Here is a 16,415-nt window from a genome sequence, read left to right as displayed (position 1 = left end):
TTCGACCTCTCTTCAAAGTTTCTTCTAAACCATTAACTATATATATGTCATAGTTAACCACTATTCGTCACTACGAGCTTGTAATTGCACGTGAAGTCGACGGTGCTGCGAACTCCATTGAATACTACCAGCGTATTTATGTCTGAATTTGAATGTAGGCGCGAACACACTGCCATCCCTAATTAATAAACGTTTCTTACCAAACTCATTATATAATTATAATATATTAATTACTTTTAATCGATTCTATTTTACCCTTGTGACATAACTTGTATAGTAGACATTTACTTGATGTAATTATTCCCAAATATTGTTTTACTGCTACTTCCATTGGTGTGAAAAACATTATGTATGAAATTTATGTAGTAATTGTTAAAAATTAATAATTTATATAATATTTTTATGATATTGAAAATTATATGTATATACAAGGTTCTTACCTAAGAACTGTTTAACTAAAAAACTCTATTTAAAAGTAAATAACCAAAGGAGAAATCTTTAATATTTCATGGAATTTTTAACTAAACACAATATATTATCATACATGTTAAACATAATTCTACATGATTTATTAATGATCAATATTTAATTTGCAATCTTTCAAATATTATATGTTTAAAAACTTTTTTGTAATTATCATAATCAATACTAAAGACAAACAAATTTCTTAAATTCTTAATATACAAAATAAATTTTTTAAATTTTATAATTTGAAACGATATTAATGAAAATTTCTTATTTAAATAATCATTTTATTATAAATTTCATTTTATTTCAAATGATGCTGTTTTTACTCAATTCAAAACTAATAAATTTTTTATCGTCAAATGATAAATTGAACATGACATTTTTTATCTAATGAACGCACATATACTTAATAATAGTATTGTATAATACTAAAAGAGATTTTTATAAAAATAATACGATTAATTATCATATGAATATTTATAGAACCAATATTTTATAGGGAAAAAAGTTATTTTTATAAAAATATATTTATAAAAAAAGTTATATAATGAGTTACTTTATATATTTAAATACATTATTTATAATAATTTTAATAGTATTATATTGGTTACGTGTATTCATAACTTGTACTATTTTCTTTTCAATATTAAATCGTGAGATGAACGTCCATTGTGTTGATTAAATATCTATTCCAAAAAATAATTAATAAGAAAGTGAATAAATCGATCATAATTTTGAAACGTTAATAATATTAATTTTAAGCCTGGGAATAGTAATGACTAGTGATCAAAATTAAAGTTGTTATTCTTATATATTAATTCTATATATAAAAATCTTTTGTTATAGATTTTATACTTCAATGAAAATAGTATATAAAATATATCATATAAAACTTTTTTAATATGTATAATATTTAATAAAATGACATCTTAGTATTTCTCGAATATACCAAATTTTTTAAACAAAGTTTTATGTATAAAAAAATATTTTTTTCTATTTTCTTATTTTATGAAGTATGTATTATATATGGATTTTTCTATAAGTTAATTTGTTTCTATAAGTCTGATAGTTATATAATAAACTGAGATAAAGATACAAAATATAATACGTTAATCAAATTACTTTAAGTATTTTTCAATTTCAGTTATGTGATTGGATTTATTTCAACAGAATCAGTGTCAAATGAAACGTAATTAATTTAAGAAATTAAAAATTAATTCCTTCAGTTTCTCTTATTTAAAATGATAGTAATAATAAACGAGAATATGACAAGATCTTCGATTTTTTTGGTCTTGAATTTTATTTTTCTCATTCAAACAATACATATTAAGAGTTTATTCGCTTAAGCGTTTAAATATTAAAATGTTTAACTCCAAAGCAATAAGGTTAACAAATTTAACGTATTTTATGAAATTTTCTATAAAGATCTATTTATCATTAACAAAGTATTTGGTATTAAAATTACAAAATGCAATTGTTGGTCAGTACTAGCTGTCTTATTGTATTAGCTATTCTAAATTTTGCAAATTTTTATTATCTATTGCAGATCGTATGCAAATATAAATTTATAAAAAAAATACAATAAAAATTTATGTTTCAAATCATGATAAATACTTGTTTAAATATTATATTTAATAAATTGTTTCGATTTTTTAATAAAATATTATATTATGTTATAAAATTTAGGATGACCATATTTCGTTAGATATATTACAAAATTTGTATATTTACATGTTTTCTATCCAAAAATCAATATTAATTTATTTTTTATATACTATAAATATAATAATCTATCGATGTATATTCATCCTTATTTACGCACATATTCAACAATTGTGCGACTAGTTACGAATATTTTTAAAAATAACTTAATTTTTTCCTAGCTATATTTATATCTATTGATATAAATGTTGTCGTCATACTTTTCTTACAATATAGTATCTACATTTTATGCTTTCAAATTTTTACACAATTTTTTATAATCACATTTTTTAATGTTGAATAATTTTGTTTCATTATCAATATTATAAACACTTTACTTTAAATAATTATTTTAAATCTACAAAATCAGATCGTTCTTAACATACGCAATAATTATAAATTTAAATGATTTACTTTTCGCATTTATTAAAATATATAATGAAAATTCGATGAAGGTATTATATTTTTCATACCTTGATCAATAATATAATACAAATTTTATTCATGAATTTCTATTTATTGCTACCTATAGTCAAGTAAAAATTATTTGAAAAATTTTATAAATTATAAATTTCATTTAGTTATACAGTGCTGATAATCAAATTTCCAACTATAATAAAAAAATGTTGCAAATGTAATTATAATAGTGCTGATTATTCAATGCAATTATAGCAGTTATTAAAAGAGAAGGCCACTATTAGGTAATATAAATATAATATAAATATTAATATTAAGCGAAGATTCAACAACCATCGGTAGATTGAATTTTATAGAAAAACGATTATAATTAAAATTTGCCTAACTATTAAGACGTTCGCGCACATTAAATATTTAAATATAAAAAATCTTATTGTCACAAAATATTTTTTTTTTTACAAAATGCTTATATTAATATTATATTCAATAATTAAAAGAAAAAATAAATCAATCAACGTTGTCTTTTATAAAAAGTTTTTGGCCGTTGACCAATTCAAAAATATTTTAACTGTATATCTTTTTATATCAACACATACAAATGTTAAATCAGTAATAAGGTTTATTATCTTTGTTATCTTGTATATAAACACTTCTACAACGCATTTTCTTCAGAAAATAACTTACAAACTACATATTTTAATTTATTCATATTATATATTTTAATATATGAAAACTATATGCGTACATTATACATTATATGTAATGAATAGTGTTCGATAATACCTCAGATATAATTCTATCTTTTAGATAAGTTCTTCAATTATCAATTTTCAAGTATATTAACAGGAGTAAAGAAAACATAATTGGAGGAAAAACATGTTTATAGTTATTACTACATTTTTGATTGATTTCTTTCATTTTTAATTTTAACTCTATAAGCTTATATCACTTTTTTCTCGTAGTACATTTGGCAAATCTATATTAGTACATAAATTAACTAAACAAAATAAGAATCGAATATTTTTAAAGGTGTGCTAAAGTTTTTTTATTTGTTTAAAAAAGCTACTATTAAATGAAAATTATTCATTATAGTATAAAAATTTAATATTCATTTATTTTATAATAGATTTGATTTACAAATTAAAATTAATTTTACTTTTTCAAAATAAATTCTGCATTCAATTAAAAATGTTACTATAAAACTTATGTGATTTTATAAATATATTTTACAAATGAAAAGTAGTGTTATAGATTTTACATATTCAAAATTAAAAATATACCTAATCAAAATAATGTTAGAAAAGCATAATAGAAAAATATAATTAAAAAAAGTAAGCCTCATTAATATAGAAAAATAAACGTTATAGATTATTTTCGTAAAAAATAACTTTTGAAAATATATATCTTAATCTTTTTCTATTATTTTATTTTATAGCTGATGAACTAAATGATAATAAACAAAATTAAATTATAATTTTTAGAAATAGAATATTTATTTTATTTATTTGAAACTATTTTCTTAGGAAAAAAATTATTCAATTATTATTATTAATTATTAAATATAAAAAATAAATTGAAGTATTGCATAAAACCAATTAAACTTAATTACTGAATTACAAAAGAAAAAGAAAAGTTCATTAAAAACTACTAATACTCTAACTATGAAAGTTTAAAAAGAATTTCTTTTATAGTTACAGTAAAAGTATTTTTTAATGTTATTCAGCATTGATTAAGTATAATAATTTATACATAGTTCATTCTATTTATTATATTGCACATACATTTATGGATATTTTTTAGTTTCATTTGTTACTATATATAGTTAATTACAATCCATTGTTAAATTAATCTATATCATTTCATACACGACTATCTATTTTTATAATTGCATTTAATATTCAATAAATACCACGATTACAAAAAAAAATTTATAACTAATTTAATTAAATTCTCTTTTATAAATTTATTTTTATTATTTTATTCACTAGTTTTAGTAGTTAACAAAGGAATAAAATTTGATGTAAAAAAATATAGTTAAAAAAAATTTTTTTTAATGGTATTTATATAATCAAATATATTAATATATGGTTTTGATTAATTTTTTTGAATTTATCAAATAATAAATTTAATAATTACCTTGAATATTTGATTTAATATTTAATTAAATTTAATATGTTTAAAAACTAAAAGGAAAGGTATTTTAAATTATCATGCTTATCAAAAACATCTTGAGATTATTAATTAGCATTAGAAGATATTTGAATGTTATACATTTAAAAAAAATTATTTTTGTATTAAAATGTTCAGCTTTTTAAGCATATTGATTTACGAATGAAATAGCAAATTATTTACTTTTTAATAAAGTATATAAATTTCTTTTTTTTCTGAATAGTTTATATAAACTACATAAGTATCGCCTAATAATTATTTTAATTTATACAAAATATAAATTTATTCATTTTTAACAATGGAATAATTTATAATTATTTTAATATACTATACGGAAATATTCGATTCCACGGAAATTTATATATAGTCACCTCTATTACAAAAGCAAATTTTCAGAGTGCAATTGATCTGAATTTTGCAAAAAAGAAAACTTTGGAATTCTTTATTGATTCTTCTATGGATAAAACATAACTAGCCAAGAATTACTTATCTCATATAATAAGTGACATGTTTTCTCCACGTAATGTAGTTTCTTTAAAGTAATAGAATCCTATACTCTCGATACGAGAGAGAAGAAGAGATATAGAAAAAATAAAAGAAAACAGAGGAAGGGGCATTAAATTTTGACTAACAACTAATATAAAAGTTGAATCGTCCACGCAAAATCACTGTCGTTGCATGCACAGAAACATTACACATTTAATCCAGGCACTATAAACTTCAAGGTATGACTTATTGCTGGAATTATAATACAACTATCTTATAGGTCAACAATCTTGACCTTCTATCTTATATTACAACGTTGATTCATGAATGACTGGCGTGTCCTGATGATTCATTATACTGTTTTGCAACAATATAGGTGCCGTATGTGGTGACAAAGTTATCACGGGTGATTTCCTTAGTGGCTCTGGCGACGTCTGTAAATAAAAAAATATATAAAGTATTACATTCAATTTATATGAATTTTAAACAAAATATTTGTGATAAACGATTAAAAATAAATTTATTCATTTTTATAGAATCTAATTTAATAATAAAATAATTCATATATTTCAAATGTAATTATAAATTATTGCATATAAGATATAGTCAAGTTTGTTGCTCTAGATATAATATATTCTTTAAATCAAAATACGTATTCATAATTCATTTAAAAGTCATAAATTAATAAAGTTGAAATGGAAATGTGAAAGCTATTTTCTAAAAGCTATATTCTAAAAAGATGACAATCCTTTCAATATAAAGAAATTAAAAAATACAAACTAAAAACGTACTATGTAAAATAGCGAATTAATATCCTCGTATTGTATTCCTCCCATAGATGGGGACGTTAGAGCCCTCTTGTCAAATTCTGTTGTAGTATTTCGCTTCATCGGCTGCAATGTCGAAAAATTTTTGCAACCTCTGTTAAAGTTATTGAGATTCTTCTCCTCAATCATTTTTTCTTGACACAGTGTTTCTTGGCTCTGGCTCTTCTTGTTGCCATCAATTTCTACGAGGCTGGAATCGATGTGACTCAAATTGCTGTTTTTATTGTTGAAATAAAAAGGTGGCATTTGAGAAACCCAGTGGTCAAGGCTTGAACTCGCAGACGAGGTTGAAGCAGCAGATGAGTTACCGGTGGAAGAGTTATTCGCCTGTCCTCGTTTCTGATAGAATAGAATATAGGCGGCATTGGTCACCAAATTCGTATCATTTACAGCCTCGACCCGCGTATCATCAAAGCAGTACCATTGAGTATCATAAGGGTTGCGGCAAAATGCTGTGTAATGTCCACCCTATTGAGTGATCCAGTATTTTCATTATCAACAATTCACATCCATTTGATTAAAGTGTGTATTTAAATAATTATTTTTTTTATTTTATTTTCCAATTCATAGTAGTAAAGTGTAAAAATCTTAAATTGATTTTTTATGTTGATAATTAAACCATTGGATATACAGTGAAAATTATATTTTTAATAAAAAATATAAATAATATTTAAAATTAGTAATCTTTCGTAATCTACTCATTAAATTGGATTTAATTGACTACTAAATATGAAATATGCAATAAATATTCAAAATAACATATAAATACAACCCCGTGTTTAAAAATGAATATTCTTTAAAAATCTTATATTTTATGTGATTAAATAAAAACAAATAATGTTATAATATAAATAATAAAATTTGAAGTTTTTTAAGACAAATGAAAATGAAACAATGTTTGAATATTAACATAGCCATATAAGTTTATAATAACATTTTAAATGTATAACAAAATTTATAATAACTTCAATAGCTCACTTGAAGGTCTTGTCCGTGATGATTACAGATGGCATACAAATCATACTCATTCTCATCATATTTGGGTATGTTGGGTCGGGGTTTTTTCAGACGTGACAAACTCAATCCTCCTCGAGTTGAAACTTGATGGGTCGTTTGAACGCCGTTGTGTGCCAGATGTGGTGTCATATCAAAGCCGTAAAGCGGAAAATCAACGAGCATCGTTAACTTTGACGTCGATCTTTGCTTGGATTGCTGTCGAAATCTTTTCAAATGTATGACTAAAATAGCGGGTAAAGACCACAGTCCAAGTTTCTTTACTACTTCCTGTTTTCTGTTGCAGTTTGGACAGTGCCAAGCGTCCTCTACACCTAATGTCTCGGCTCTCGTGTACAAATCAAAGCACTCTTCGAGAGTGACTGTACCACCTGTATAAATTGAAAAAGAATAGTGTAAATGAATTTGTGCTTTGACCAATATCGAAGATGTAAGAAATAAGAGTATTAAATTTAATAAAAAAACCATTATATGGGACTTTAACAAATAAAAAATATTTAAATTAATAATTTCTAAATAATATTTCCTGTTGGATATTTAGTATTAGATACAATTACTACAAAATTTAATAAGATTAATCTAAAAAACACACACACACTTATATATATATATATATAAACGAATAGAAAAAAAAATGTAAGATAAAAAGAAGTTTGTATGCATTTACCTGATTCGCAATTATTCTTAAGCTGTTTGACGCTGGCATGTTCTTCGAGTTGGTCAGAATCGTCCTGTATAATGTTGCATTTGTTAGTTTCATCCCATTCAAGAATAAGTTTTACATGCTGTGGTCCAGAGTCTTCAGCGCAAATGGCAAGTGCTTGCTCGATCTGCTCCGTGTAAAGCGGATGCTCAATGCAGGGATCAATGCAAGGATGCTCGTCTTGAGCGGGTGTAGCTGCTGGGTCGGCCACCCTAATGTTGAAGAGACCTGGACTTTGACTAGCAGTAAGTACATCGTCCGTCAAGGTTGCATGCATCTCTTTGAGTAAGAGCTTTTGAAGGTCCTCATAAGAAGTCTCTCGTGAAATCTGCATCGTGGAGGGACTACCAAAGCGCTCGCGCATTTCACCCCTTACAAGTATGTTGATCCAAACGAGGAGTATGTAAGCTTGCTCTGTAGGCTCTTTCAGTTGAGGTAGTTCAATGCAGTAAAGTGGATCATTTTCGCTGATGGCTGACAATGGTTGACAATCCGAGAATGTTCTACATTGGAATATTATACATGTAAAACTTTATCTTGTTTTGTGGCTTCCAGAACCACAAAATATGTATATAAAGATAAATCCCATACAAAAAAAATTGAAGAAATTTGCTATTATTATGAATGAATATTAAATTTCGAAATAGATTTCTATAATAAATTAAAAATGAGAGCTTTAGGATTGGATCGAATAAATTCAATCAAATGGTATTTCTTTTAATGATCTATTTTAACATTTTATTTTTATTTTACCCCCAAATTAATATTAGAATATCATTATACTTGAAAATCGAAAAATCCTTTTTAAGCTAAGTTATTTTATGATTCAACTGTTAACTTAAATCATTGGGTGAAAATTAAAAAAAGATAATAAATTATTGTAATACATAGTATATATAAATATATGATCTTAATGGGTATGTTAACTCTATTCATTTATATTTAAATTATAAAAGGTTGTAAATCCATTAAAATTCAATAATTAAACACAAATAGCAAAATCTTGTTTATGGAAAAGCTATGAAAATTCATAAAAATATAAAAATTATTATTTTCTATACTAACAAGATAAGAATTAGGTTAAATTAAAAGATAGATAATTAAATGTCATTTCATAAAAAAAAAATTTGTAGGAAGTTGAAGTTAATAACTGTCCATTCAGTATCATTAATTGAGATTAGTTGCCATTTATTAAAAAAAAGGCTACAGAAGGGCAATTTATGATTAAAATTAAAATTATTTATAAAATTTCCAAGGATATTTTTCAAATTATTTTATTATAGAAGGTAAAATTTTTACTTTTTTGATAATTTATCCAGTATATGTACAATACACAATAGTACTAATGTCGGAAATATTATTATAATTATTAATACAGCATTAATCAGACTCACCTATGAAAGCCTTCATCATGAATTTCAATGAGTAGCATATGATTGTCATCGATACCAGTGTCGCTGGCCAGTATTTCCCTGAGCTCTTTGACATTACCGGATTGATTAACGCTGACACCGATACGTACTTGGCGTGGCTGCTGCGAAGTGTAGAGGACGTTCACGAAAAGATTTATTTGCCTATGTCTCTGGGGTACGGGTACAGAGACACATAGAAACGGATCGAATGTGTTGGATTGCTTTTGACAACGCGGACACGTCAGGCTTGAGCGGAAGTGTGCCCGGAACACCTCATGAACGAACGAATTATTACACCTCTCGTGATTTGCTAAAGTTTCCGCTGCGACGATATCCGGGCGGTTAAATGAATTCTGTACAAGTTAAAATTCACATTTACTTTTAACTAATTTGAAAATTAAAATGTTTAATATTTTTTACTTGATTTACATTATCTTTCATCGTATGTACGATTCTTTAATTACTATTTTAATCGGTTTATTTTTTTGATGAACACAAAATAAATATTCTTTATTTCTAAAAGTCGAATGACATTATTTCTTATATAAATTAGTCACATTTACTAATTACTAAATTTTCTTGAATATTAAATTATCAAACTTTTTGATTAAATCAAATACTATCGAGCCATTATTAAATACAGAATTTAATATATTTTTTATGAACCATTAACTAATAAAATATAAGTAACAATAAATTATTATATTTTAACTCAATTTGATATCAATGAATTGTAAAATATCGCTTTTTTTAAATCTTCAAATATTTATGACTAAGTTTTTTTTTTATATATATATAAACATTAATAATTATAAAAATCAAAATTATAGGATACATGATTCATAACTTTAAATTAAATACATATCAAAACAAAAGTAAATATAATGAAGCAAATATTTCAGATATATTATTTCATAAATGTTTTTAAGTGTATATTGTTTTTATTATATAGATATAAACTTTTAATAATATTCTTATTTATTCATTAGTGTCTATTCGTATATATTACACAAATTGTGTACCTATTCTAATCATGTGTGAAAGTATAGAAGTGTACTGGAATATCCTATTTTTTACATTTTTTAAGAATCCTATAAGAAAAATCTATAGTAAAAGAAATTAAATATAATATCGGATTCCTTAAACCATCATTTTAGCAATGTGATTTTGCAAGAATGTTTTTAAAAAATTATATGAAATAATATCATTATGATAAAAAAAGCAATAAAGTTTATAAATTTTACGAAATTCTTTTATAGTAAATATATTTTCATTTTGACATTTATACTTATATTACGAATCCTTATCATTTATAATATGTTGTAAAATTAAAGTATTACTTTTCTTATAAATTTCTTTATTATTTTTTTTGTAACTGTATCTATATTATTTTTTCTTTTTATAAAAAATGTTAAAATGTACTTCTTTAATTCATTAAAAGTTTTTAAAAATATTTCTTAGATGTAGAATTATTTTTCTGCGATTACTACGAAGTTCTAAATTATCAGGAAGAAAATATTCCCTACAATATATATTAAATACTTTTAAATATTCAACAAATTTTAAAAGAGTAACAAACAAAAGTCTTATTACGATTTATTATATTATTAGTAATCGAATTATCATAAATGTAAAATTTATTCAACGTAATTTTTCCAATAACTCTTTAACATTGAAATATTTATTTCAATGCTATTACAAAATATTCAAATCGGTGGATGCTTTAATAATTTATTCATATTTATTTTATGTACAAAGATGAAGTTTTAGTTTTTTTTTCGGCGATAAAAAGAAATATAATTGTCTAAAACAATCTTTACTTATGTATTATCTAAGTGAAAGAATATGTAAAGCATTAAGTACATTTTTTTATCATCTAAATATAAGTTACTATTTATTAGAAAATTATTATGTATAAAAAGTAAAAATAAAAACATGGCAACAAAATATTAAAATGATCGGTTACTTATATACACAAGACAACTTGTAATAATACGTATTATTGCAATTCCTCGTACAAGTGAAAAAAAGCGTATTATAATAATTTTAAACTATATTTACATCTATAAGTTACATAGTTAAAACAAGGATTAATATAGTTCAAATCTATTTACATCTATTGAATGTTGAGAAGTTATTAGCTTTAAAATTGAAAACTTAATTTGCAGGTAACAGAAGAAGTTATAAATGCTAATCTTATTATGTTTTTCGGTACAGTAACATAAATCAGATATTTTTCAATTTATGATGTAATAAATATAATTAATAAATTATTTCAAAATACAACTTCAAAAAAGTTATAAATACAAGGTTAAATGTATACAATTTTATTTTTCATTGTACTAAAATGTAGTGATAAATGAAATGAGAAGATTAAAAGAAATTATATCCATATATATTATAATAGTAATTACATAGTAATAGATAGTTGTAATATACATATTATAATTACGTACATGCAAATAATTTTTTATTAAAATCAACATCAGAATATTAACTTAAAATTTTTAGAATATATATAAGTAATATAAACTAAATTTAAAATAAAAATAACTAAATTTATTAGAAAACGAATGATATTTACGATATAATTTGCAAAAAACGAAGAATATTTAAAAATTCTAAAATAATAAATTTCCTACAATGTAACATTAAACAAATCTAATGTTTCTTTAGAAAAAGTAAAATGCCTTTTTATCAAGGTAACCTTGAACTAACAATTTATATATATATATATATATATATATATATATATATATATTTATATCCATTTTATTATACATTAGTGCATCACTCGATTTAGATTCTGTGGCTATATATAACAAATACTATATTACCATATACTTACAATGTTTTTTTTCATCCAATGACTAAAATGACTAAAAAATATAAAATAATATTATAACAGCTAATTTTAACATCTAATAGAGTTACTTTTAAAGTAAATAAATCCCGAAAAGAATTTTATGTAAGAAAATAATTAATTTAATTAATAACTATAGTATTATTTTTTTTAATGTTAAAAAATTTTGTTTGTTCTCACAAAAGAAAACATTTTATTATTACAATAATTATAAATATTTAAAAATTGAACTTCTTTTAAAATGTAATTAAAATCCTAAATTTAACAAAAATTTATTTTGAAAACCAAACCATGCAAGCCTAGATTTTTGTCGTATAAAATAATTAACATTTAAAAAAAAAATTATTAAGTTTCAAAATTATTTATTGACTATTTAAAAATATTTAAGAATTAAACTTTAGGTTCTTATCTATTTATTAACACATACATAAGTTAATTTCATGCCTAATTCTTAATTTAAAAATTAAAGAAATTACTATTAAATTATGTATATCTATCGACTTTTAGAAATATGAACAAAAGAAATTCAATATAAACTTTATGTGACCCATTAAAAACATCCATGAAGTTAACAAAATTAATATTATGATTTACTGAATTATGTAAAAATTAAAAACAACATTACATTTTAAAGTCCTTTTACTTTCTGATTTGACTGCATAATATTAATGTACGTTAAGATATTAAATTCACAACCTTGATCATTCCTATTTGCTATCAAATTTAATGGGTCAATGCACTAAATTTATTTTAAAAACTATCAAATTTAATGGCAATGAACTAAATTTATTAATTAAAAGTTTCTAAGTTAGTGGTATGCAAACAAAAATATTCATGTTAAATAAAATACAATTAAATAAATTAAACTTTTTTAAAATTCATTTAAATATTCAATAAATATGTATTTTATTTATTTAAATATTTAATACCATTTCAAATTTATATAAAATTTTAAAGAAGCAAACAGCGTACATTTCTTAAAAGACAAGTATTCAGCAACACAAGTGTCAACATAACAACAGGTATTCTCCGTGATTTGCCGAAAGAAATGTACACTGGGATTGTAGTAAAGCGCAACGAAATTGTATTTCCTAATATCGATAGTAGTTTCATGCACTCGCAGTAACAAATTGTATTATAGACATCGGACAGAGTAAGAAAATTTGCTTACGGCGCAAATAACAAGTTCGATTTTTATATTTTCACACCATTATATCTATATTTAATGCTGACAGTGTGAAAGCATGTACAATTTAGAATAAACTACAAACATTAAAAATTTGACTCAGTACAAATTTTGTTAAATTAATTATATAGTAATTATGTACATATAATTAATTTTTATAAATTAAATTGTAAAGGATCTTTATTACAAATTCACGCATTTAAAAATATAATCCATATGATAAATATATTAAAAATAACATAATAATAGCTAGAAAATTGAATTGTTATATATTTTTATTTATTCTGAGGTGTCACTAATATTTCAATTTTATTCTCTTACTTCTTAAAAACCACGTTAAAGATAAGCTAAGTCTTATTTAGTATATTTTACATATAATGTAAATAATTATATCTAAAATAGGCAATAAAATCAACACGATTGTATTATTAAATTAAAGATAATAATATAAATATTCTTGATTTAAGAAAATAAATACTATGAATACAGCAAATTTATCTTCATTATATATAATCCATATATGTTTATATAAAGAATTATAAACAAGTTCCTATGAAACTATTTAACTTTTTACATTAACAGGTATTTTATAATATATTAAAAAGTAAATAAAAATATATTTTATTTTATTAACTGAACATAATTTTAAAGTAATCTGTGAAATTCTGTCAGGTCAAACATAGGTGCAGCAAAAGGAATTTACTACAGCTGGTTTAGTAACGCGTTGATATCACATAGAATATTTAAAAAATCTTCTATTATACATAACCTTTTCAATGTTAGTACTTTCCACTTACCACGATAGTTATCGTTTTTTCACCATAAATATCTAAACTTATCTAATAACACATTTTAAAGACAACAAATAAAAAAAATTATATATAACATTGTGATAGTAAATTATTAAATGTTAATAAAATTAATGATCAAATTATCATTCATGTAACAATTCTAAATCATTATATCAATTTTTATCAATTCTATACTCTCTTCATTTTCAATTATTTTTTATTTTCACTCATTTTTTAATCTTATTTTCTATCATAACAACCTTCTATCCATAATTAGATGTATTTTATATTAAAGTGAGACTTTTATTTTATAAGTTCTGCTTAAATATGGTCTGATATCGCTTTGCTTTTTTATTTGATAATTAAATTGATTTATATTTAAATTTTTGTAACGCCTATTTCAATTTTAAACATTATTTTATCGATATTCATTGCATGTGTATATTTCTAAATTAAAAAAATTGTTATTACGGAAATTATAATTAAAAAAAAAATTAATACTCTTTTTTAACAAATTTAATAAATTCTAAGAAATTGAGTGCAATTGTGTAGAATTGCAACGATTCTTTGTAACTAATAAAATAAATTTAATTATATATAATATGAATGAACTTTTTTTAATACATACGAGTATATAATACCAATTCAGAATTTTTCATTGTATAATTTAGTAAAAAATTGCAAATATTATTATGTAAAAAATTTTTTTTTCAGTAAATTTATATAAATTGAAATTGTTATTAACTACACAATTTACCATGAAACATTTATATTTACCTTTTATGAATATTTCATTCAAATCCTTTATTATCTACCGGAATCACATTCTGTTTAAAACTTAATACTATAAAAGTTAAATAACTAAATTCTAAATTTAAAAGATAACTTGAGACAAATAATATCGAAAGTTAATAAATACAACACGAGTTCATAAATATTAGTAACATTCAATTTAATTTTTTCAACAAAAAATTAACCAAATTAAGTAAAAAAAATCAAATGTATATTATATATTTTATATCTTATATATGCATCATCTATTAACAATTTAGTTTGTATACAATATAATTTTCTAAAATTTTTATTCCAATTAAAATCTACTTTACTCGTTATTTGTTGAAATATTACAGAAAATAACTTTAATATATTTTTACTACAACATTAAGGATTATTAATAATTTTTAGAATTAAATTATAGATTTAATATTAAATAAAAACAATAAAAATTTTAAAAAATATGAGAATCCAAACTGTAATATTTTGTAAATATATGAGTAAAAATATTCAAGGATAATGACATTTAATCACTTTGAAGTTTCAAATTTTAGTTCGATAATATTTTTTTTAACTTTGAATAAAATTAATATATTTACGAATAAAAAAAAAGGAATAAAAAATTAACATTTGTCACAATCATTTATTGCGTAAAAACATGAATAGCTTAACTTTTTAAATATATATATATATATATATATATATATATATAATATTATTCTATTACAATAATTCTATTGACCAAATAGTAAACATAAAAATATATGAACATCATTATTGAAATAAATATTATTAGTATAATTAAAATGAATGATTGAAATCAATGTCCAATGAGAAAATTTCAAGCATTAAATAGATGTTCGAAATGGCAAGTTTTGATACTGAAAATACGCCCGAAGCTATAAATATTTTACGAAGTGAAAAAATATGAATAAATACTCTGCGATATACTAGATTCTTAGATACATATGTCAGTTTTGTATCACAGCACAATATATATATATGAATATAATATGTACATACAAATATATATATATATATATATACAAAGAAATTCCAATAATAAGTTTGGTATGTTAAAGTTTACATATAAATTATGTTAAAATATATAAACTTTAATTTTATAAACATTTTTTAATGTGACGTATTATAATATAAAGAATTACAAGTTAAGTTATTTGGAAACTGTTCGGGATTGGAGCAACTTCGAAGAATTTAAAAATGGGAAAAGTACAAGCTCTCGGACGCTACTGTTTGTAAACATTGATTCTGCGAATTCTTAAATAGTCTACGCCTTATTGTCTAGCGTTCTGCAATATTTCCGCATAACAACGACTATTGACAATTCGCGAACCTTCCAAAGCAGTGTCCTTCTAGACTTCTCGAATATTCTGTAGCTTCGTTCTGACGTCATCAAGACTTTCGGCCTAGCAACAAGCCCGAGCACCGCTGCCAGCTGCAAGCTGCCACGCATCGGGGTTCACTGTAAATTTACCAATCGTTCACAGTATTTCTCAACCCATCAGCTACCAGTTATTAACCACACAACCACTAAACTTCTCCACATACCAGTCAATTAGTTTATAATATACGCACATACTTCT

General features: G+C 22.8%; 1 protein-coding gene across 1 annotated transcript in view; it reads right to left on the bottom strand.

The window, feature by feature from the left end:
• Positions 1-5,406: 5,406 nt before the first annotated feature.
• Positions 5,407-16,415, bottom strand: part of LOC105366696 (ubiquitin carboxyl-terminal hydrolase 31) — a 21,508-nt gene continuing 10,499 nt past the window's right edge. Inside the window, exons 3-7 of the mRNA XM_011505225.1 lie at positions 9,180-9,550; positions 7,750-8,288; positions 7,047-7,453; positions 6,033-6,536; positions 5,407-5,675 (exon numbers count right to left, since the gene is read on the bottom strand). Coding sequence (XP_011503527.1) covers positions 5,550-5,675; positions 6,033-6,536; positions 7,047-7,453; positions 7,750-8,288; positions 9,180-9,550 — 1,947 coding nt within the window. The 3' untranslated portion in view covers positions 5,407-5,549. The remainder of the gene's footprint in view (positions 5,676-6,032; positions 6,537-7,046; positions 7,454-7,749; positions 8,289-9,179; positions 9,551-16,415) is intronic.

Source organism: Ceratosolen solmsi, unplaced genomic scaffold (assembly GCF_000503995.2).
Source record: "Ceratosolen solmsi marchali unplaced genomic scaffold, CerSol_1.0 scaffold10, whole genome shotgun sequence".
In the NCBI taxonomy this organism is placed as follows: domain Eukaryota; kingdom Metazoa; phylum Arthropoda; class Insecta; order Hymenoptera; family Agaonidae; genus Ceratosolen; species Ceratosolen solmsi.
The sequence above is the reverse complement of the archived record's forward strand: the minus strand, read 5'-3'. Positions and strand labels throughout refer to the sequence as shown.